This window comes from Lissotriton helveticus, chromosome 4_1 (assembly GCF_964261635.1).
Source record: "Lissotriton helveticus chromosome 4_1, aLisHel1.1, whole genome shotgun sequence".
In the NCBI taxonomy this organism is placed as follows: Eukaryota; Metazoa; Chordata; class Amphibia; order Caudata; family Salamandridae; genus Lissotriton; species Lissotriton helveticus.
In genome coordinates this window covers 2,116,186,280-2,116,210,834 of record NC_136063.1, presented here as the reverse complement: position 1 = coordinate 2,116,210,834, position 24,555 = coordinate 2,116,186,280, and the positions used below count along the sequence as shown (strand labels likewise).

General features: G+C 45.4%; 1 protein-coding gene across 1 annotated transcript in view; it reads left to right on the top strand.

The window, feature by feature from the left end:
- Positions 1-24,555, top strand: part of CAPN6 (calpain 6) — a 551,200-nt gene that overhangs the window by 495,198 nt on the left and 31,447 nt on the right. The window contains exon 12 of the mRNA XM_078688803.1: positions 8,144-8,280. Coding sequence (XP_078544929.1) covers positions 8,144-8,280 — 137 coding nt within the window. The remainder of the gene's footprint in view (positions 1-8,143; positions 8,281-24,555) is intronic.

Genomic DNA, 24,555 nt, shown 5'->3' with positions numbered 1-24,555 from the left:
AGTATATCAAATACTGAGTGAGCTGCATCAGTCTTTGTACTTTGCTCATACTAATGCTGCTTTTAGTGATTCTTGACTCGCTTGTAAATACTGCGTTCCTCAACAGGGCCAAGAGATTCAATTAAAATTGGACATAACAAGAGACATGCAGTACAAACACCACTGCAGCTGTGTTTCTGTGGAAGGGTTTCCTTGCATTTGATCCTCCTTTTGCTAGGGTCATGATATTAGCTTTTCTCCCTACAAGAACATTGTGTGATGATATACCACTTTTTCCCCACTCTCCCACACATCAGGCCTGCTGCCTCTGGTGGGTCTTGGTGTGTTTTAAGGCCTTTACTGGGTAACGGAACTTTCCTGTTAATTCTGATGTCTAAGGTAATTAGATGACTCCATATAAGTAGGGACACAATGCTGTAGTCCTGGGATTTTTTGTTAGTTCAAACAATTCGAGCCAGGACTGCAATTACCGGAATGCAGTCGATTCGTTGTTGAATGAAAATCTACAACAGGAGCAAGGCATCCTTGGTAACATGGGGTTATCTTTTCACCGTACTGATGTGTGTCATTGGATACCGATTTTCTCATCTCTAACTACATTATGGTATCTCTTCCCTAAATACCGGATGGGTTCTACCTCAAACTCTTATCACTTCCAGAAGAAAGTAGGCAGCACTCCTCACCATTGAGGCATCCACACTGCACGGGTACGAGCATCAATCTGTCAACCTGCAGTCACAGAAGCATTGCTTATGGATACAGAGAGCTGTCAGAAGCGGCTGGAACCTTCTCTCTTTCTTTTTTCCCTTCATTAATGTGCCGGTCAACCCAGGTCCAACAGCAATTTACTTTCAGCACTGATCTGCAGCGTCACTGTCAATAGAGCCTTTAGCTCTGTGACAGGCTGCCTGCGGCTGGAGTGATCTGGCGCTTGCTGCAGGGCTGGGCACTTAGGTACCGCTCGCCAAATGGGGAGGATGCTCAATTAGGGTTAACTGTTTTTATTAGGGTTGAGGCTGCTATAGTAGTCTTGAAACAATAACATACAGCCTTGCTGTGACCTATGTGTGCCTCAGCCTCACTCTCTGGTGTCATTTCTAATATTTATATTACTCGTGAGAAAGTGTCACTCATAATCGTTGAAATGTCACTCAGAATTACATTGAAATTATGAAAATGTCACACATGGCAATCTGAAACCTTGGCAGTTATGTTTACGTATGCTGTATATATTTCAGATAAGAGCATATTTTAACATATTTCTGTTAAAAAAAATGCTCTTATCTGAAATGTATACAGCATACGTAAAAATTAATTTAAGAGAATTAATCAAGTGTGCACAGCAATGTAGAATACCTCCGAGGGGTGCTTGCTTGTGATATGCAATGAAACTGTCTGCATATCACAGAAAAACAGAATAACGTAACAAAGTTTATGTACACCTCCTGGTAGAAATGAACAGTCTGGGCAAGCCGAGCAAAGACTTGGTGGCAGACCCTCTTCTCGATTTTTTTTGTAGAAGAAGTGATGGTCTGCATAGACTCCAGCCACTGCATTACCCAACTAACGGGTGACCCCTTGACCCACGGGTACGAGGCAGCACAGGTCAAGAAAACACAGCCACCGTCAGCACTTAAACAGTTTTTAAAGATCCAGATGACCTCTGGAGTTCTGTGCACTCCACTGTAAACGCTCTCAATTGCATGACCTGTCATTTCAGTTTCATTAAACAAATTGTAGTGCGACTCCGAGTAGATTTCAATGCAATCATGATTACCGCGGTGATCTCCTGGTCCCTCCAGCTGAGCCCGTCGCGGCACCGTCCCAAGCGCAGCCTCACCTGAACTGTCAGCAGTGACATGATGACGCACAGGGGCCACTTGCAGGCCTCCCGCCGGGTTATTTAGCAGCAGGGCTGGGCAGAGCAGCGCACTACCAGGTTGAGTCCCCCGCCACTTCTGAACCTCACTTACTCTTCCGGACATGACGACTTGGCAGAGGTGAGGTCACATCCGGATATCAATCCCTCCCACCCTCCCCACGGTGCCACACAGCCCCAGTAGTAGCAACTCTTGCTGAGGGAAGACCCCGCCCCCGGGTCTGATTCGCAGTGTCAGTCGGTGACTGACAGCCGCGTCGCGGGCAGGATTCAACGGCAGAAGGGCAACTGATTTGCAACATTGTAGCACATACAAACTCTCAGCCAGAGCTGAGCAGATTAAGATTTTAGTTAACTGTTTATTAACCAAACAGTCTGAGCCAGAGCTGCGTTCAAGCCTGCGGGGAGAAGCAGAGTTGGCGTGCAGGGGCTCAGAGGTGGCATTAAAAATGCGTAACAATGCATTTCAGTGCGGTGATGCGGAACACCGCACTGAAATGCGTTAGAGTAACACCTGATATGTGACACTTGGCAGAACTGTTCAAGTGGAGCCAGCAACAGGAGTTAGCAGCCTCATCAAATATAGAAGTTATGTGGGAACACTGCATGCTAGGGCTGTTTCACCCTGAGATTTCACCTGCTTCAAACTGGTGAAGCCTCCCAGTGAAAAACATACGGGGATCTGTAGAGGAACTCCAATTTCCAGGGCAATCCCCAAAATCTCCTAATGTCGGTTATCCCCTTACCCTTGAATTACTGACGCCCTCCCATTATTGCCCCCCAGTATTGCCAGTAATAGTAAATTGGGGGAAGGTATTATACCAAGCTTGGTTCCAGCTCACGCCTTTCTTCCTTTACCCTACTCTTCCTGCCTCTTTATCACACTTACAGGTTCCTTTTTCATCCCAGCTTTCTACCTTTGTCAATGTTGTCCTATGGTACTCTTCCTCAGTCGCTCAACCTTTCTCTCTCATGCTCTAGGTCAAAGTCGGATTATGAAGAAAGGAAGGGCTGCCAAAAGTGACTGCCGGTGCCCACAGCATACCACCAATGTGGCACCAGAACACTGAAGTCAGTATATGGTCTAACATAAATTTTGTGCTCTAAATATCACTTACTAATTATAAGCCCATTACGGTTAATAAGAGAAAACCGACACCCAGTCCCGTGATATTTTTGTGAATGATATTTCAGACACAATATTTATATAGATCTTGTATTTGTGAACAATATTTACGTACTACCCTGCAATGGAGGTGTCCATCACTATTAAAATATATTCTCCACTATCGCACTCTGGGGCTGAGCTGGGGTTTGTATTGAAACCCTCTCAAATATCCTGCTGAATTTCTGGGGAAATTTATTTTATAAAACACATTTAAGATTGCACGGTTTTAAATTGCACAGCTGGCATTTGTGAGCAGTCAGCGATATTTAAATGAGACCTTGTGTATTCTTGTGGAAGGAAATTCATCTTGCTTCAGACTCTGCATCCAGGCAACAGCACTGGTAGCTTTCAAACATCAGCTCTGCAGGGTGCCAATCGTTTTATGTTCTGCAATTAAAAATCTCATTAAAGTCATATAAGAGAAACAGCCTCCTTTAGACATGTCTTGGATCGTTTACAGGATGTTGTCTGGTCCCTCTGCGAATACTTCCTCTTCTTTCGAGTTTTCGTTCCACACTGTTCCATTTATCCAATACTTTTTGATCTCAAAAGCCCACTTTCAACTTCTTCCAAATCCCTTTTTATTTGACATTTTGGTTTATGCTATTTCCTGAATACTATTCAAGTAAATCCCTGTCCTATGTTAGTTTGTTTGCTGCTTGTTCCGGACACATTAAGGGCCATACGTATCAAAAAGTCATTTTGCGATTCTCAAAAAGCGATTTTTTGCAAATCGATATTTAAGAATCGCAAAATGATATGTATGTAGGATTAGCAAATAATTTTGCGAATACTACATATTCCCTAATTGCAAATTGCAAATTGCGATTCACAATTAAGGAATACCTTCCCATTCATTCCTATGGACCTAGAGGCCCATAGGAATGAATGGGGAGATATTCGCAATTTGCGATTCTCAATTAGAGAATCGCAAATTGGGAATGCAAATTCAAGGGTGCCAGGGTGCCAAAAGGACACTCTGTTGCACCCCTGAAATGTACATATGTGCACATGTGGCACACATACATGCCCTAAGAGCATGTATGTATGCCACATGGCACTTTGAAAAATGCAAAAAAGTGAATTTTTCAAAGAAATCGCAAATTACCACCAACTTGAAGTTGGTGGTAATTTGCGATTCCTTATGGCCAAATTGCACATTTTCTGTGCCTCTCACATTGCATTTAAGGAATCGCAATTTGCGATTCCTTAAATGCAATTGTAAAATAGCGAACCGCTATTTTGCGATTCCTTATTTTGCGAGGATGTTACATCCCACTTAACTGAATTGTGATCGCAATTGCCGAAAATCTGCGAATTTCGGCGTTTGCGAACGAAGTTTTGTTTCATACATATGGCCCTAAATCTCTTTTTTTCTAAAATGTTTTATTCGCAATTCCAGCTCCATTAAACAGTATGCATGCAGTCAATACACAAGATGTATGGTGCATACACTTTAAGACATCAACCCCAAACACCATCAATCCCTGCTTACGACAAAGGTTCAAGGGATCGCTCCCATCTGTTGTCTCAGTAGGCAAGACTCAGCAAAACTCAGTAAACTAAGCCATAATTAGAACGCATTATTGTATTGTATTAATTTGCCCCAGATTCTGTGATATTTCGCAGAGCAGCCTCTGACTAGGAGACAACCTCCTCTACCAATGCACACCTATCCATACTGTACTGCCATTCTCCCAGTGTTGGCAATTAGATAACAAATGCCCACCAGACGTCTTGCACACCTCCATATAATTCCTAACAAGGCAACATTTGGCTACAGTGAGACAGTATATCCCAGTATGCCCTCCCAAAGGGCGGTACATGAAACACACAAAAGGTAATGAGTGGAATACTTGCAGTTTGTCTGACCACTAGCATCCCAACCCATCATTCTTTTGCTCAACATGCCACCTCAGTTTGGACCCAGCCATATACAAATCAGTCCCAACCCTGCTCCTCATGGGAACAGTATGGCCGGAATTGCCAGGCCAGGTCCTCCCTGAACTGAAACACAAGCAACCCAGGACTGGTTTTGCCCGAGTTATGGGCTCATCAGCCTGATACTGCTTCGTTCCAGTGACACATTGAGCATGGGACCCGCGTCTGGACTTACCCATGCCACTTAGGGCGATACATGCGACACACAGAAGATTATGGGAGGAATTCTTGCAATTTGTCTAACCATCCCCTGCAGCCTAGAGGGATGAATGTAATTGTCGGTTGATTGTACACTCCATAAAAAACAGGTTTTCAGGTATTTACTGCTTACGAATGCCCCAGACACCTACAAATCCGACTTGGTGGCAATACCCGAGTTGCAACCCATAGAGGCAAACATTACTATGGAGTTAAGTGGACAGAAGTGGATATCAGGAGGTGTACCAGTCCTTAATTGTGAACTTCCCTATCCATTCACCCACCTTAGAGAAAAGTGGAAGGAAGACTTGGGAATCTGGATGACGATGAGTGGACCAAGACTGGTCGGTTCGGGCTTTCCAGCGCTATCGTAATGAGAGGAGTGAGTGAGTTAAAGGAGAATAGGACAGAGTTATGAGGAAAGATATGTCTTAAGTTTCTTTCTGAACCTCACACATTGTCCTCCAATCTGAGGCTGGAAGTCAGAGAGTTCCAAAGCCTAGGTGCGAGCTAGGCAAAAGACCTGCACCCACTTCTAGCTTTCTTAATTCTGGAGACAAAAAGCAGTCTACCATTGTTTGATCGCAAGTCCCTATTGGCATGGTATGGGATGGCCATTTGCAGCAGAACAGATGGACCTGTGTTATGCTATGCCTGATATAAAATGCAGAGTGCTTTAAATTGTACTCTGCAGCTTATGGGCAGCCAATGAAGCGTTTTAGGCGCAGTGCCAGCCGATTGTGTTTTCTAAATACCGAACTAGTATCGGAGTGTGGCGGCATTTTGAGTGATCTGAAATTTATTTATTACTGATTTTGGACTGCCTAAATACAGCGAGTTGCCGTAATCAAGGCGGGACAAGATTAGCCATTGAATCACGATTCTGTGTGATTCTACCAGAAGCCATTTCAAAACCTTTCTTTGGGCTCTCAGCAGACCAAAACAACTGCCAGGCACCTTCTTTTCTTGGTCATCCCTATGCCTTTTATTTCTGACTTAGAAGATGCGCTCTCGCCTATGGCAGATGTCCAGATGATCTTATCCCAAAGCATTGGGTAATTTACTAGGTCCAGAACCTCAGTTTTACCACCATTCAATTTCATACAGCTGGATGCTATCTACTCAGATACTTTTGCTAAGAAGCTGTTGAGTCTCCTGAAAATAGAGTCCATATTTAGTGACGGCATAACAATAAGGTGGGTGTCGTCTGCATAAGATGCCATCTTGTACCAATGGAACATATGATATCTGATAGGGGCGGACATAAATGTTAAAAAGCGTAGGGCTCAAGGATTAGCCCTGCAGGACACCACAATACAGCTGATTGCTGGATGGGAAGAATAGCCCCTCGCGGACCTGGAAACCTTCTTTATCCAGAAATGAGCCAACCACTTCTGGGCCTTCCCCGTAAAACCAGCTTCTTCCAATCGACGGATAAGGGTGTGGTGGGAGACCATATCAAAAATGGCGATCGGGTCCAGGAGGATCAGTGCCACCGATCCACCCTGGTCCAGGACCACCATCATATCCTCTGTGGTCCTTAGAAGAGCTTTCTCTGTACTACAGGCCGCGTGAAAACCGGTCTGGGTAGGGTGAAGAATGGTGTTTGTTTCCAGATGGTTTGTGATGTAGCTGTTGATCAATTTCTCTAGCGTTTTGCTAACACCAAGCAGAGTGGTGATGGGTCTATCATTTTCTATTATCTCAAGGTCTATATTGGATGTCTTTAATAAAGGACAGATGATGGCATTTTTCCATTTCGCCGGAACACTGCAGCTCTTCAGGGAAATATTAAACAAATCCATCAGAGCAGTAATCATTGGGTTCGATATAGTGCCATCAAATTATGTTGTGTAATCGTTGGGAAAGATATTGTGAATTATAATTTTCTCACTGTCTAGAAGCATGTCCAGTTTGGAAGCACTAGCTATATATTTACACTAAAATGGGACCTATTCAGACAAAAAAACTACAGGCAGAGAGGTACATCTCAACCTGGACTAAATATGACATTTTTATTCTCTTCTCAAACATTCCCAATAGGAGTATGTCTGGAGAGTTATGCAAGGGGGAAGTTCCAAGGGCTCCTATCCCTGCATAATGAAGACGTGCATGCAGGGGGAATGGAGCCTCCTGTGCAAATTCAAAAGTTTCTTTTTTTCCCTCTGGAAGTAGAGTTACTCCAGATTTCTCTAACCATATCCAGTTCGGAAAGGGTCAGAGTGGAGTTTGGAAGTGCACACAAAAGTACATGTAAGTAGGCTTTTCCAAAATTCCAAGGCAAACCATGCTTTGGCGTTCTGCCTCTTGAGAGGGATTTAGTACTGCAGATTTCTTTGCATTTGTGGCAGAGAAATCCAAAGTAGTAAATCCAAAAACCTCTTTGCGGCTGCCTGATGGTGTATTTTTTTTTATTATTGTTGATTATAAATGCATGTTTATGACTAAATTTACCATTGTGAATAGGCCCTAGGACTCGGGTAGCTAGCACTGCAGGCACAGATCAGATTATGTCTGGGCGGACTTGCAGATTATTTGCTGTGTCAAATGTGTTGGTTGTGGCTACCACATTAGTGCCCAGCATTGTTCATTGCCTCTGAGTGCCTGTCAAGGTGTACAATAAACTCACCATTCTCTAGGATCTGGGACTTTTTTCCAGATGCACGGGAGATATCAGTTGCTCGGCTTTACTGTGGTGCCACCAACTGAGGCTTGACCTGGCCTGATATGTGCTTAACTACAATCACTAATAAACAAGTTCATATACATAGAAGGATGTGATAAAGGACTATGAAAAATCTCCATCTTTTGTTTTTTCCAACCTCTGCTAAATGATTATGATAGAGCGCTTGTTTTATTAAATTCTAGATAATGGTGTCTATAAATATTATCTTTATTAAAAAAAAAATCCCCACATTTGATTTATTTAATGAAATTTGCTTGCTGGATTTCTCTAGAAGTAAACCTTTACCTGGTAATCCAGTGTGAAAAAGAAAAAGTTTCTTCTGAAGTCCAGAAATACACTGGGAGTGCGGTCTTTGAAACAAGAGCTGTGTTCTACAGGAGGGACCTTGATGAGCCAATCGTTGTTCAGGTGAGAAAACATTTGCCCGGGCACAAATCATAGTGGCAGGTACCACTGTCCAGAGACTAGAGGGTTGGTCATCATGCATGTCCTATTTCTTTGCACCCTTGTCAATTTAATCAAACATCCGTACATTTATATCCCTGCAGTGGAGATAGAATCACAACAGACCAGAAATAGTTGAAATATCTTGCTTTATTCCTTATGAAAACAGGTCCACAGGAATTCAGATTAAAATGAAGCCAATGTGATAACCGCCTTCTCTGCTCTGTCCCGCAACATTCCATACCTACAGTATTACCCCTTACAAATTCTATTCTGTAACATCCCAAAGGTTCTGTTCCTTTACGATTACTTACTGTATTGTCACAACATAACCTTCACAAAACCAACAAAAGAATAATATATATATATATATATATATATATATATATATATATATATATATATATATATATATATATATATATATATATATGTGTGTAAAATATACAACAATTAAATAAATAAATCAGGAAAACCGTAATATAAAATATATACCTATGTAATATTTAGGTATAAGAATGTCTGAAATAGAATACCATTAAAACAGTACATAGTCAGTAAACGTTGTCGGTAATACAATTCTCCTTCCACTATGTTCAGAACAAAGTATATCAGAGTCAATTCTATCAGATTGCTGTTAATTACAACTTTCAGTTTGCAGTTCCGTACTATTTCCACCACACGCATCATCATTGTCAATACCGATAGATGTACAAGGAAATTAACATTCACACGTGAAATGATAACAATTAATATCATCTTCTCCTACATCAGCATTTAGAATTTGTTCTTGTCCTGGTTTGAGTACAACACAACCTTTTTTTCCACCAACCTCTTTTTTCCAATACAACAGCACTACTGGACACCTTCAACACCGAAACTGATTTTAAGTAAGTCCCCTTTCTTTGCTTATATTCTATTTTATAATGACCCAATCACCAACAACAATTGCATTTTGTTCTACCTCTGTTAACTTGATTATGGTAAATTGTATTTTGTTTTTGTTATTCCACAATCTTTTTCTCTAACATGTAGTTTTTCATCCTTGATAACATCTGTTACCAAGTCCTTTTGTCTGTGAAACACAGGTGTAAGTGTAATGCAACCTGATCTACACCTCAACAAATATAATGGTGTATTTCCAGTTACAGAATGTGGAGTAATTTTGCAACTTATGAACTTCTTTACACTTAGGTTTGATGCAACAGCCATTTACATCCCTTCCTTAAATCTATTTACCTTCTCAACAAGTCCATTAGAGGCAGGACTATGAAAAGGTGTTTTCTGTTGTTTAACACCATGTTTTGCAAAGAATGACAAAATTCTCTGCAAAAATTGCTCTTTTCAATGTTCTGACGCTACAATTTCTGAATACCCCTCCTTTGAGAAAATGTATTTCATAAAAGCAATTACTTTATCAGGTGTGATATTGTCAACAAACTCAAAGTGTATTTATTTAGAGTAGTCAGCTGTTAAAACAATAATATAATGCATTTCTTGGTCGAAACAAATATATGGGCCTGCAAAGGCCTATTGGGAATTTCTACCATATGCATCTCCCCTTTCAAACACTACCAATGTTTATCTGATTTAAGACAATATACACAATTATCCACATGCAAATTTACCTCAGAGTCCATGCCTGCCCATCAATAATGTTTTCTTAGTAATTTGCTTGTGGGTGTTGAACTAGGATGGCTCTCATGTGCTAAAACAATGAGTTTCTCTTTGAGACCTACAGGTGGTATAAACAAATCATTTTGCATAAGAAAATTTCCCTCAGTGGTCAATTCATCCCTGACCTGACAAAATTGTTTGATGACCCTGTCAAGATTCCAAATGGGCGGCCAACCTTCGATTACATGTTCCTTGGCTGTCTGCAACACAATATCTTTCTTCATAGCCTCTAACCACTCATCTTCAGTAATTACGCTTTTGGCCATTTTGATGGCATCAATCATAGCAACAACACATTTCTCCTCACTGTTACATTCATCTTCCTTAAAGACTGGCAACGTAGACAAACAATCAGCCCTAAAATGTAAGTCTCCTGAAATGTGTTTTATCTGAAAATCATTTTCTTTCAATTTAGTCTATTAGTCTGACTAATCTTGATGAAGCCTTAGAATGTCCTCATCCAGGACCATCCATCATATACATTAATGGTTTGTGATCAGTTACTAATGCAAATGTTTTACACCACAAGTACGTTTTTAGCTTTTCCACTGCCCATACACACACTAAACCTTCTCTCTCTAGGGTCCTATAGTGTACCTCCGCATTCTTTAAAGTATATGACAGTCATGCTACAGTTTGTTCCTTCCCTTTTGATAATTGTCCGAAAAGGGCACCAATGCCAAACGCACTCAAGTCAACACTTATCACATTTTCTGCTTCTGAATCATACGCTTTCAAAGACAACACAGTCATTATCATGCTTTTAACTTTACTAAAAGTTTCCTGTTGTTCCTGACCCCAGACAAATGTTACTCTTTTGGGTAACAGTGACCCAAGTGGATCAACAACAAATGCATATTCATATACAAAGCAAGAATAAGACTCAATCCCAGAAATAATCTCAAAGCATCCCTATTATCTGGTACAGGTGCTTTGTGGAATGCATTTACAATGTCAATCTTGGGTGAAATTCCTTAAAGATGTGTGACCAAGATCGTCTACCTTTGTTTTCAGAAATGTACATTTATCTTTTCTAACAGTGACTCCTTTACTTTCCACTATACTTCAAACATGAACTTAAATTGTATTGTGTTCTTCAACACTTTGGGTATATATTTTTGATGTTGTCTTGAAATGTTTGCACTCCATGGTCCGTGACCAAATAGGATATCCATTAATTTTTTAAAGACACTAGCAGCCGACGGTAGGACAAATGGCATGCACAAGCACCCGAACGCACCAAAGGGTCTCACAAACATTGAGAGGTCATTTGAGTATTCAGATAATTTAACCTGATGATAGGCCGACTTTTAGATGAATGAATGAAGTCATTTATAGAGCGCATCTTTCACTCCGAGGGGCAAATTGGCGCTAAAAGCGGGTGGGTTGAGGTCTGAAGGAAAGTAGAAAAATGATGGTGAAATAAGATGTTCCACTAATGGCTGCCAACATTTAATTGATCTTTGGTAAAGGGTGGTAATCATCCAGGATATGCTGGTTTAGTGGTTTCAAATTAGCACAGAATCTCCTAATGTCTCCTGTTTTTTTTTTTTGTGATCACAATCTCTGAATTGCATTCTGATGAGTACCACTATGATGGGTTGAATCCATACACTGTGCCTACGGTATACAGACAATCTGGTTAGGACTCGCTTTCAAGACCTCTTGTATATACTTTAGTATATACTTATTATATACTTATATGTGTATGTACTTTGTGGGCTCTGGAGATCAGCCCTGGGACTTGTCTGCTTCCGCTTAGGGACTTTTTTTTCCATTCAACTGCCTCTATTTAACTGTCTTGATAGGAAATGACCAGCAGAGGTCAGTTAAATACCAGAATTGCTTTCTGCTGAGGGACTTTCTTTTTTTTATCAGGCAAATGCCTCTATTTAACTTTTTGGATAGAAAACGACCAGCAGAGGTCTGTAAAATACTAGAATCAGTTTAGCATTCTCTAGATTCCAGTCCATGAAAATTGTCTTCCACGAGCATCCGTAGACAATAATAATTTTATCAAATCTTATCAGTGATATGACCACCGAACGCCTTGATTTTATATTAGAAACAGAGCTTTGGACTATACTATTGTTCGCTGAAAGGCAATATTTATCTCTATGTGTTCCCATACCTGGCATTTCACGCAGTTTGGTGCTTACCTTCCCCCATATTAAAGTACAGTAGATGTTTCAGCACCCAGGCTAATGTGCTGCAAAGCTAAATACATATAAGGTCCCAAAGGCGTAACCGATTGCATTGCATATGCTTGTTTTAATTGATTGTTACTCAATAAGCTTACACATAAACATTCCAAAGCGCTTACAAAGAATATTGATCACCTTATCTGAGCACTGTAAAACTATTTTTTATCAGTCAATTTTACAAAAAGTAACAGTTGACTTTTTGGGGGGAAACTCACATTTTAGCTTTATACTAGGTAATGAAATTGTAGAAGAGGTTAATTCCTATAAATATTTAGGACTTCTATTTATGAATAGTCTCAAATAAGATGCTTACTTCAATATAATATATAATAAAGCTCTTGGCCAAGTATGCCTCCTAGGCTCTGCATATTGATCCAAGAGTAATTTGGGACTCCCTAGAAACTTTTGCAGTAAAGAAACATCTTATTTTGCCACCAGGAGGAATGATTCAAGGGGTTTGAAATACATTTTATTTCAGCTCCTTGACCTTTACTCCTGGAACGTTAGCTTTTTGGGGTTTTAAGAAATTAGCAAAGCAAGAGATTAAGTAAAATGTTGTCGTACTGCTGGAGAGAGGCATTAATAAGTGAAATAAAATTGCCCTGTGTTATTAAAAGGGTTAAATCAGATTAAAGGTTTATACAACTTCATGGAAGAATCAAGTTCTTGGTCCCCTTTTCCTCTGAAACGTATGGCAAATGGTCTGACTCTTGCCTTATCAATACAAAAAGACAAACAGTATCTAGCTCAAGGATCCTCTATTGACCCTTTAATTTTCTCTCTTGGGCATCACAATTTAGGTCACTATTTGGAAAAGTGTTGGTTTTGCTCATCAGAAAGGGCAGCTACGAATGTAGTTTTTTTCACTCCTCTGTTGTCCATGGTGTGGGTAAAGGACGTTTGTTTGACCAATAGCTGGATCCTTTTCTGTCGGAATTAGATTTACTCTTGGAAGGAGATCCACATGACGCTAGTGTTGGAAACATGCCTCTTGGGTGGTGGCTTGTGTCTTTGTTTGAGTAGTGCATCTGCAACAAAGGTGCGATGTTTAGATATAACCCCATGAAGGACGCACTAGGTTAGGAGAAACAGGTAATGCGTAGATTCCTTATTTTTAATATAGTCGTATAGCCCGCCGGCTATTAAAGGCCCTCTCCAGCGTTAAAGGACCGAGCCAAAGGCTGGGTCTTTAACAAGGGAGAGGGACTTTAATACATGGTATAGCCCAGCTACGAAGGGCCATAAGGCTATTAGAACATTCTGCCATTAAAGGGCAGAATGTTCTAACAAAAAAGAACAAAGGCTTATGGGAGCGTAAGGGGATTGGAATCCCCTCAGGCTCCCTGAAGCCTTTGTTCACAGCCAAAGCTATGAACAAAGAAACATTGGAATGTTGGAGCTCCAGGCTTATACCAGCCATTATAAGCCTGGAGCACTCCATTGTTTTCAATGGAGCTCCCAGCATTCCAATGTTCTAATCTTCATTATTCCAGCTGTTCTTTCTTGTCATTGTCCTTATGAACCCACCTTGTCATGTCTACAATCTCAGCCGCAGGCGAGCTGGCGTAATCAGCATTACGGGTAAGTAATTTGAGGGTTCACTCAATCAGTGGAAACTGAAGTCCGAGGAACAAAAATAACATTCATGTAAATATGTTCACAGTGATTAGAGTGATAAGAGATAATTCATGCCTTGCAAGGTTTACTGAGCCGGATTATATAAACTTCATACTGATGGGCAAATTGAACAGTTTCTATGCACTATTTTTGCTTAATGCTTAAAAGGCAAATGTTTTGATTCAGTTAATGTTAGAAGAACATTTTGCATTATGTCAAAAAGTAGAAATCAAATTGTATAAGAAATTGTAAAATAATATTACATATTTTGTTAAAAATCATATCGTAATAAACATTTCAACATTATGAATACATTTTGCTAAAAAATGGAGTACATGTATTTCTCTTTGCTTATGCTACAATCGAAAGTGGGGCCAACATTTTCTGTCTAAATCTGGTTTCATCGTCCACGTGTTAATGTGAAGTAAAGAGTGTTTTACATTCATTATGATATACAGGACGCGTTCTGTTCCATTCCTTGCCCTGGGTCATACATCTTTGTAGTATCTAGACCCCATGATGCAGGAACGAAAATGGGGCAAATTAGTTTTTTGCTCAATGTTTCCACCAGTGCAAAGTATTCATCTAATAATATTTTTACTAAATATCACGTTTTCCTGTTTCACAACTGTCACTGCATGTGTTGCACACATTATAAAATGTTTCAGATGTTTCGTTCCAAGGTCTCCTCCTTAAAATGTTTTGCAGCCTGACCTTGTCTGGCTCAGCATGCACCATTGCTTCAGCTGTCATTTTTTTGAAAGTTGATTCACTGCCAAGAGATGTCCAAATGCTACGTCAGTGCTAAGGTTTTCATTGTTCGTGGGAAAGTTTAATACACTTCTCTTACGCAACCGGAAGCTGGCGCTACTCTGGGGCCAAACGCTCCCCCCTTTCTATATCCAAGGATTGAGAATGATCAGACAGAATACGATCATGAAAAGTATTGTATTCTCACTGTCTTCAGAACTTTGCCTGCAAAAATGTTCAAAGCACATTAGGGCATATTTGCATAAAATGTCGGAGCGTGGTGTTACGCCAAATTTGGCAACGCCGCATTCCGACATTTTTAAAACTCAGGAATGCGCCGTATTCACATGAATACGGCACACCCCTGTGTTTCCCCTAGTGCTAAAAAAAGCTGCATAGAGCCAACGCAGGCACCCTGGAGCCATGTTAGAAGGGTGCCTTCCAACACGTCCCTTTGCCTCAAGCCACGTTAAGTGGCTTAGCGCAACCTTGTAAATATGTGAAATGGCACTACGCTAGCGGAGCGTCAGAAAGAGTGAGGTTCCGGTGGCGAATGGGGCTTGTAAATATGCCCCATTTTTTTATGTGCAGTGTTCCGTAAATATCTCTGACATTAGGAAACTGCAGTAGTACAATTAACAACAATGTAAACAAAGTCGCCTAAGACCACAAATATGATCTCCATTTTTCAGGCAACTAAACTGTGCACAAAGCAACTGATCCTATAGTAAGCAAGGTTAAAGCACATGAAGAGGGTTTTGAACTACATGTTAAGAAAAAGAAGAAATAAATAATATACGTATATTGTTACTTACTGTAGAGTCCTAGCATGAACACGGTCTAGTGTTCAGGAGTGATGTAACACACTTTACACCCACCCACCACAGACGTCATGGTGTCACATGACGCTGCCAATAAAAGGGGCCGAGCGCACGTGCTCGTGGCCATTCCCACTACCCCTAACTGGTGTCCGTGTGCACGTCATTGCTGCTGTCCACCATGCGGGCCTAGGGCCCTCCGCAATTCTACACTGGCGACGAGGCCGGTAGTGCAGCCCATGCGTGCTACCACCATCAGCTCAACAAGAAGAAAAAGGGGAGGAGAGCTGCCCGCCTGAAGGGCATCCCCTGCAGCAGGGCGCAGCGCGCCGAGAAGCCGGTGGGCACATCCGAGCCCCACAGCAAGCTGACCGGAGCCCACCCGCATCGACCGCCACCAACGAGTGCCACCAGGAAACAGCGGACCGCCCAGTGCCCACCTGCGACGGCCGCGAGGCTGCAAACCCCACCGGAGATGTGCACGGGCCGGGCGGAGCCCACCCGCCACGACCGCGACGGAGCATCTGGCCCGCCGGCCGAAGGTGAGCTCCAGGGGCGAAGTGCCCGCCATGAACAATGCCAATGTATGAGCAGGACCAGCGGAGCCCACCCGCGGCCTGCCCGAGTCGTCCCCTGCCCCCGCCGCGTGTGTGCCTAGAAGCGGTGGGGCACAGAGACTAAAGACGGCGTGGGGAAGTGCGGCCGGACCCGCAACAACCATCAACAACGAGGGGGAGGGAGCGGAGTAGCTAACCGCCTCCCGACCCCCCTCGCAACGTGATCCGGGCCAGCGGAGCCCACCCGCGGCCCGCCGGTAGCGCCCCCCCAAAGGAAGACTCAGCAGCGCCTGCGGAGCCCACCCGCGGCCCGCCGGTGGCCCCCCAACAAAGAAAGAACAAGCCGTGCCAGCGGAGCCCACCCGCGGCCTGCCGACGGCACCCCCGCGAGGAAAGACACTGCAGAGCCAACGGAGCCCAACCGCGGCCTACAACAAGCATGGCAGGTCCCCGCCGCGCAGCATGTGCAAAGTGAAGCTGCTGCGGCGGGAGACCGGGGAGTGGAGCCTCATCAGCGTTTAAAACAGCAGGGCCGGCGGAGCCTACCCGCGGCCTGCCTCAAGCGCCCCCGCCAGGAGCGACGCGCTCCCTCCCCGCCTGAGGGAAGCATCAGCATTCCCCCCCCCCCCCCGCCCGCGCACGGACTGCGAGACGCCGCCGCGGGCAGGGAGGACCCAGAGAAAAGTGACTGCCGCTTTTTTTCTGTGCCCTGAAACGGGCACCACGCACCCGCCAAAGAACTGCTTGAAGCGGAGCCTACCCGCTCAGCACACCACACATCGCCGGCAACACCCCCAGCAGTGCCTCACTCACACGCACAGACATTCCTATGTGCCCCCATCACTGAATGTAAAGTGCCGGTGAAGCATGATGCAAATAAAAGAGACTCACCGGCTCACAGCAGCAGCTCCAGCCCCCTGTGCACTGAGACAGTAGAGTGCACATCAGGGGAAGACAAGAGCCACAAGACAGGCTGCTACCAAATCCAGCAACACTGCCACCCAGTGGCCAAAAGCAAAAGCGCACCTGCATCAACAAGAGAAAAAACAAAGCATTGCACAACACAAGCTCAATCAGCAGCAGCAAAGAGGCGACAGACTGAGTAGCGCCCCCAACATAAGCATCTAAACTCCCTCAGCAAGCAAGTGCGCAGCAGTGCACTAAGCAGTGCCAGTCCAGTAAGACACCCACACACACCAGCAAGGAGTCGGCAGCTGCCACTTCCAGCGCGACGTGGGAAGAGGCACCAATGCCTCACTAGGCATCCAAGCACTGACAGAACGTCTGGAGGAAACGACTGCCAAGCACTGGAAGAACGTCCAGGGAAACGACTGCCGAGATCAGACGACGGAGAGAGCAGCGACGCCTTGTGGCCACAGGCGCTCACCGCAGCATCAACTACTCCCGCCAACGGTCCAAAGCAGCAAGTACCTGACGACGGCCAAAGCAGCAAGTACCCAACGTCACGCAACAGGCGTCCCAGAACCCTGAACAGTAAGTGCGCAAACAACGCGCCACGTGGCAACGCACAGCCACCGCAAGCAGAAAGAAGAGCGCAGGCAGCGCCATCGCGCAGAACAATTATCGTGGACGACCACACGACATGGCGCCTCCCAGGAGCCGATCCGCAGAATGATCGCCCATCAAGTGCCGACCCGCGACAGGTCCATGGCGCCTCCCAGGAGCCGATCCGCAGCATGATCGCCCATCAAGTGCTGACCCACGACGGGTCCCCAAAAACTGTTGTAGCGCAAAGTCCAACAGGACGACCGAAGGCAACCTGCCAGGCATCGGCAGAAGTGGACCGCCAAACGGTCCAGGACGTTCACCCATGAAAAGGTCTACGGACGTGGACCCACGAACGTCACCAACAAGCATCAAGAAAAGAAAGCATCAAGAAAAGAAAGTTCGCGACACCAACTCTGGCTGCTGAGGAAGAAGGAGAAAGTGTCCCCGATGGGGACAAGACCAGGGGTACACATGCAGAGTGCGCGCACTGCATGGAGGACCCAGGTCAGAAGAGAAGACACAAGATCGGTCCAGAAGACACAAGATCGGTCCAAGTGATGTCGCGATGCAGGAGGAAGAAAAGGAGAGATCCGAGTGGCACGTCTGCCACCGCGAAAAGGAAGGAAGAAAAGAAGAGATCTGAGTGGCACGTCTGCCACTGTGAAAGGAAGGAAGAAAAGGAGAGACCCGAGTGGCACGTCTGCCACCGCAAAAAGGAAGGAAGAAAAGAAGAGATCTGAGTGGCACGTCTGCCACTGTGAAAAGGAAGGAAGAAAAGGAGAGATCTGAGTGGCACGTTTGCCACCGTGAAAAGGAAGGAAGTATATCCATGTGGCCTGTTGCCACAGTTAAGAGTAGAAGGAGAAGTCAGTGCGAAGCAACGTCCCCACAGTGAACCAACTAAGGAAAGAGAGAGGAGTGCAGGAAGAACACTCACACTCCCGAAGAGAAGGAAGGCGACAAGTGCCAGGACAACGGTGCGAGGAACACGAGGCCGGAAGAACACCAGTGGCAAAGAAGACCAGCTGATAGACGATGTTTCCGCACACCCAGGATCTGCAGAGAGGAGCAAGCGAGACCGTTTGTGACATCCACCTTTGGGGTCACACGGACACTGGACAAATGCCAGCCGTGGTGACTCAGGGGCAGAGGCCTCCGGGACGCAGTCCCCGCGACGAGAGACGGTCCTCCGACGCCCATCCGAAAGGTCCGGGGAGGGCGAAGACATCGCAAGCAAAGACAGAAACCAACAGCTACCTCAGGACGAGGCTGCGGAATCTGAGGTGAGGCACATCGTCTCCTCCATACCCCCACTGACGGCGGCGTAGGAACAACCTGATGTGGCACATCCAGCCCAGCGCAAATCCGAGAAAGAGGACCTCAAGGATATCCCGTGGCAGGGGAACACCGACGAGAGGGGTCATCCTGGTGAGAGGGATGCCTTGCAACGGATCTGCCTTTTGCCAAGTAGGACACAGACTACAAGTGAAGCTAAGGCCGAGACCGGAAATCGTGCATCATTCCCCGGCGAACGACAAGAACTCTAACTGCACCCGTCGCCAGGGAAGTTAGCAAAAGAAGGACTGTGAGGACAAATTCTGTCGCAGAGTCGTCAATAGACTGGTTCCATCGAGCACCCCCAAACCAGTGCCACTGTGAACTGACGTTCCCCACAGCAGATTGAACATCATCTGTGATTCCAAGCAGCGGCGGATAAAAGGACTCAGCGGAAGTTGAACACTTTACTACATCCTGATACAGTTTGTTTTCCCACAGGTTGATTTCTGTATGTGGGTTTTTGCGATTAAAAAATGAGAGGGATGTAGAGTCCTAGCATGAACACGGTCTGGTGTTCAGGAGTGATGTAACACACTTTACACCCACCCACCACAGACGTCATGGTGTCACATGACGCTGCCAATAAAAGGGGCCGAGCGCACGTGCTCGTGGCCATTCCCACTACCCCTAACTGGTGTCCGTGTGCACGTCATTGCTGCTATCCACCATGCGGGCCTAGGGCCCTCCGCAATTCTACACTTACAATCCATTCCCAGGATCTTGAAGGGTTAGCAAGCAGGATCAAAACACGACGGAAACAATTGTAAGCCTATCCCACCCCACGTGGACTCATCTCACTGTTGCTGCACTTAAAGGCAATATGTCTTGATGCAAAACTCTTTACATCATAAATACCAGTAAAGTAAAGCAGTGGCTGATGAGTGCAACGAATGGCACAGCATGCAATGGCTGACCTCAATGCCCTTCTCTGTGTAGAAAGGCAAGAGCTCTGAATCCGCTAATGCGGTCTGTGGCAGACCTGAAATCCCCGAGAGAACACAGACATTAAAGAAGGACAACAATGTTTCAGGTGGCTGTGAATTGTTGGATTACAGTGGCTGTATTACTCAGCATAGACAAAGGACTATAGTAACAAAATGCTATTAAAACATGACTGTGAACAGATCATGGTTAAACCAGTATCCATTGTATGAGTAACACAAGACAGGTCTGGTGGCTTAGTGGACTAATGCATCCACTGTAGGGGCCTGTGTTCAACCTCATGGTCAGAGGTACAAATCCCTGCAGGTCCACCCAGCCTTTCATCCTTCTGAGGTCGATAAAATGAGTACCATTGAGTTGGGTAACAATAAACATCTGTTAATCGGCACCGAGATACCCTTGGGTGAACGTGCCCTTTACAAATACACATTATGTTATTCTCGTAATTACAAAGAGAAAACGAAACACAAGCCTCTGGAACCATTCTGGAATGCCTGCTGTGCACATACACATGGTAAAACATTGCTCAAGGAGTACTGGGGCATATTATCAAGAAAGGGCGATACATTATCGCCGCTTTTATAGGCAGGAAACTGCCACTAAAGCGGCGATAATGGGCTTGATAATATGCCCTTGTGAATTCCCATAGAAGCCCAGGTTCTGGTGTTAACCTGGGCTTCTATGGGAATTCACAAGGGTATATTATCAAGCCCATTGTCGCCTTTTTAGCAGCAGTTTCCTGCCAATAAAAGTGGCGATAATGTATCGCCCTTTCTTGATAATATGGCCCACGGTTCCCTGAACCTGGGCCATGGAGCCCTCTTAGACGGTGATGCAATCTGACCTGGCCTTCTGTATGCTGAAACAAGAATGTACCTTGTGTAATGTGCATCATGCCAGGTCAGATTGCATCACTGGCTCAGCAAAGCTCCCTGGGGTCATGTCCAGCTGCAGCAAGGGCCACACCTCCAGTTTTAAATTAGCACCTAACACAGTCTGCCAAATTGTTGTGACAAGTGCTGTAGCTCTAGCAAAGAATATAAGATACTATGGCCAGGAAAGAGGCAGTAAAATAAATACAAACATGTTCCAGACTCTGCTCCAAGCTAACAACAAGCATTGAAATGCCAATAGGTATAGCCTTCCATGATGTGACAAAAACAAAGATAAAAACATGCAGCCAATCAATTAATCAATCAAAAAGTATTTGTAAAGCGCACGGCTGCTTCGACTGAAGAATCCTGGTGCTCAAAGCGAAAAAGACTGCTTACCACACACAGCCACCTAATGTATGAATCTGAGTCACAGCGAAGTTTTGAAGACCCTTTTAAGGATGGCAGCTGACTGCTCCCTGTGGAGATTTAGTGGCAGGGTATTCCATAGCTTGGCCATAAGTACTGTAAAGGAGCTACCTCCACATTGGGCCTTAAAGAATTTAGGGATGTGCATCAGGTGGAGGTTATTAGACCTCGGCGCTCTCTGTCGTCTGTAGAGACCCAATCTATTTCTTAGATGGAGGGCGCCTGTTGCAAAGTTATCCTGTGCCCAGGGCACCCCCCAACTTTCTGCTGACTGGTACTAGGGGTAACTGACTCTGACTGACCCTGGGCTCTGCCTAAACAGGCCCTGAGCCAGTGCTATGCTGAAAGAGACACTTAGAATACAGTGAAAACACCTACATACACTAGGGTACACTATGGGTTAAGGTACCCCTGTGATTGGCATGACCTACGCTATAAGGCCCTGGTATATAATAGCAAAAAGAACTATTGATGGACGGAATGCAGAACAATGTCATACATTCACCCCAGTACAGATATCTGGGCCTAAATCCATCATTATTTTGCTCACCATGCCTTTCCAGTTTGGACCCAGCCATATGCTAATCAGTCTTGACCCTGCGCCCAATGGGAACAGTCCAGCCCGAACTGCCAGGCCAGGTCCTCCCTGGACTGGAAACAAGAAACCTAGGACTGGTTTCGGGGTTTCACCCCTCTTCAGCCAGGATAGCTTGAGTCCAGTGGCATGTAGATCACGGGACTCACGTCTGAGCATACCCATCCCACTCGGGGTGACAAATGCAAAAAGAACTATTGATGGACAGAATGAAGACCAATGTCATACATTGACCCCAGTACAAAGATCTGGGCCTAAATCCATAGTTTGTTTGCTCACCATGCCATTCCAGTTTGGACCCAGCCCTATGCAAATCAGTCTTGACCCTGCACCCAATGGGCACAGTCCAGCCCGAACTGCCAGGCAAGGTCATGGACTTGAAACAAGCACCCTAGGACCGGTTTCGTGGTTTTGCTTTGTTCGCCCTAAGTTGGCAGGGTATGCCCAGACGTGGGTCCCTTGCTCACTTTTCCACTGGATTCAAGCTAGCCTGGCTGATGACGGGTGATCAGCCAGAAACTGGTCCCAGGATGCTTGCTTCCCATCCAGGGAAGACATGGCTTTGCAGTTCGGGCTGGACTGTTCCCATGAGGCACAGGGTCCGACTGATTTGCATATGGCCATGTCTGAACTGGAGTGGCGAAGTGAGCTAAAGAATGATGATAGATTGAACCCAGATCAGTTGACTGGGGGTGAGTGCTTGCAATTTTCAACACTCCATTCATCATCCCCTTTGGTTTTGCTTTGTTCGCCCTAAATTGGCATGGTATGCCCAGACGTGGGTCCCTCGCTCACTTTGCCACTGGGTTCAAGCTCCCCTGGCTGATGACGGCTGATTAGCCAGAAACCAGTCCCAGGATGCTTGTTTCCGTTCCAGGAAAGACATGGCTTGGCAGTTCAGGCTGGACTGTTCCCATGAGGCACAGGGTCCGACTGATTTGCATATGGCCATGTCTGAACTGGAGTGGCGGAGTGAGCTAAAGAATGATGATAGATTGAACCCAGATCAGTTGACTGGGGGTGAGTGCTTGCAATTTTCAACACTCCATTCATCATCCCCTTTGGTTTTGCTTTGTTCGCCCTAAATTGGCATGGTATGCCCAGACGTGGGTCCCTCGCTCACTTTGCCACTGGGTTCAAGCTCCCCTGGCTGATGACGGCTGATTAGCCAGAAACCGGTCCCAGGATGCTTGTTTCCGTTCCAGGAAAGACATGGCTTGGCAGTTCAGGCTGGACTGTTCCCACGAGGCACAGGGTCAGACAGATTTGCATATGGCCATGTCTGAACTGGGGTGGCGGAGGGAGCTAAAGAATGATGATGGATTAAACCCAGATCAGTTGACTGGGGTGAGTGCTTGCAATGTTTAACACTCCGTCCATCATCCCCTTTGGTTTTGTTTTTTCACCGTAAGTTGGCAGGGTATGCCCAGACGTGGGTCCCTTGCTCACTTTGCCACTGGATTCAAGCTAGCCTGGCTGATGATGGCTGATTAGCCAGAAATCAGTCCCAGGATGCTTTTTTCCGGTCCAGGGCAGACATGGCTTGGAAGTTCAGGCTGGACTGTTCCCATGAGGCACAGGGTCAGACTGATTTGCATATGGCCATGTCTGAACTGGGGTGGCGGAGTGAGCTAAAGAATGATGATGGATTAAACCCAGATCAGGTTTGAAATCTGGCTCTCCTTTAGACCCATGTCCGGCCAAATATTTGGGGAAAGTGGCATCTGCCATTAACATTTTGGTGAACCCCCTGTTGAATACCTCCCTGTCTACAGGGGAGGTGCCTCAGGCATGGAAGCGCGCCATAATTCTACCACTGCTCAAGAAACCTACCTTGGACCCCCTCATCCATGCCAACTACAGGCCAATCTCCCTTCTCCCTGCTCTGGCGAAAGTGGCCGAGAGATACGTGCACAGGACAATTTCCAGTTTCATCGAAGGAAACGACCTGTTGCACGCCTCGCAATCCGGTTTCCGTGCTAATTTTTGCACGGAGTCGGCTTTACTCGAGGTCACTGATGCCATCAGGGAAGTGCTCGACTCTGGGGGAAAGGCCATGTTAGTCATGCTTGACTTGTCGGCGGCATTCGACACCGTTCCTCACGATGGCCTCCTTGCAAGACTCTGGGAATGTGGCCTTCGCGGAACGGTGTGGAACTGGCTTAAATCTTTTCTGGCCGACCGCCGACAAACGATCTGGGCGCCTCCTTTTTCCGCTGACATGGCTCCGCTAGAGGTGGGAGTCCCTCAGGGCTCCATTCTCAGCCCTATGCTTTTTAACATCTTTATGGCCCCTCTGGCGGTAGTCGCGGAATCTTTTGGCGCCCAGATCGTGTCATACGCTGATGACACCCAGCTCCTGTTCACATGTGATAGGGGCGGGTCCTTCAATGGCATTCAGATCAGGGACTGCCTTGGTGCGGTATTTGAGTGGTTCAGATGTCATGGCTTAAAATGTAACTCAGATAAGTCGGAGCTCCTCTTTTTCGGCTGCGCCCCTGAACCCAATTGGAAATCTTGGTGGCCACAAGATATGTTTCCTCCTGATAATGTGTCTTTTAAGGCTATGAATTTGGGAGTGATAGTGGATTGCGAACTATCTTTTGGGCCTCACATCTCATCTCTCTCAGGGAAATGCTTTGGCATTTTGCGGATGTTGAGGAAATTTCTTCCTCTACTATCACTAGACCATAGGAAAACAGTCGTTCAGGCATTGATCGGTTCACGACTGGACTACGCAAACGCTCTTTTTCTGGGGTTACCGAAATATCTTATGACCCGTTTGCAAGTAGTCCAGAACTCGGCAGCCCGTACCATCTTTGGACTCCCGAGGAGAGCTGGTGCCACTGTTTTATTGAACACCTTACACTGGCTACCTATCTCCAAGCGAATTCTTTTCAAATGCCTGACCGTGGCCTTTAAAGCCTTACA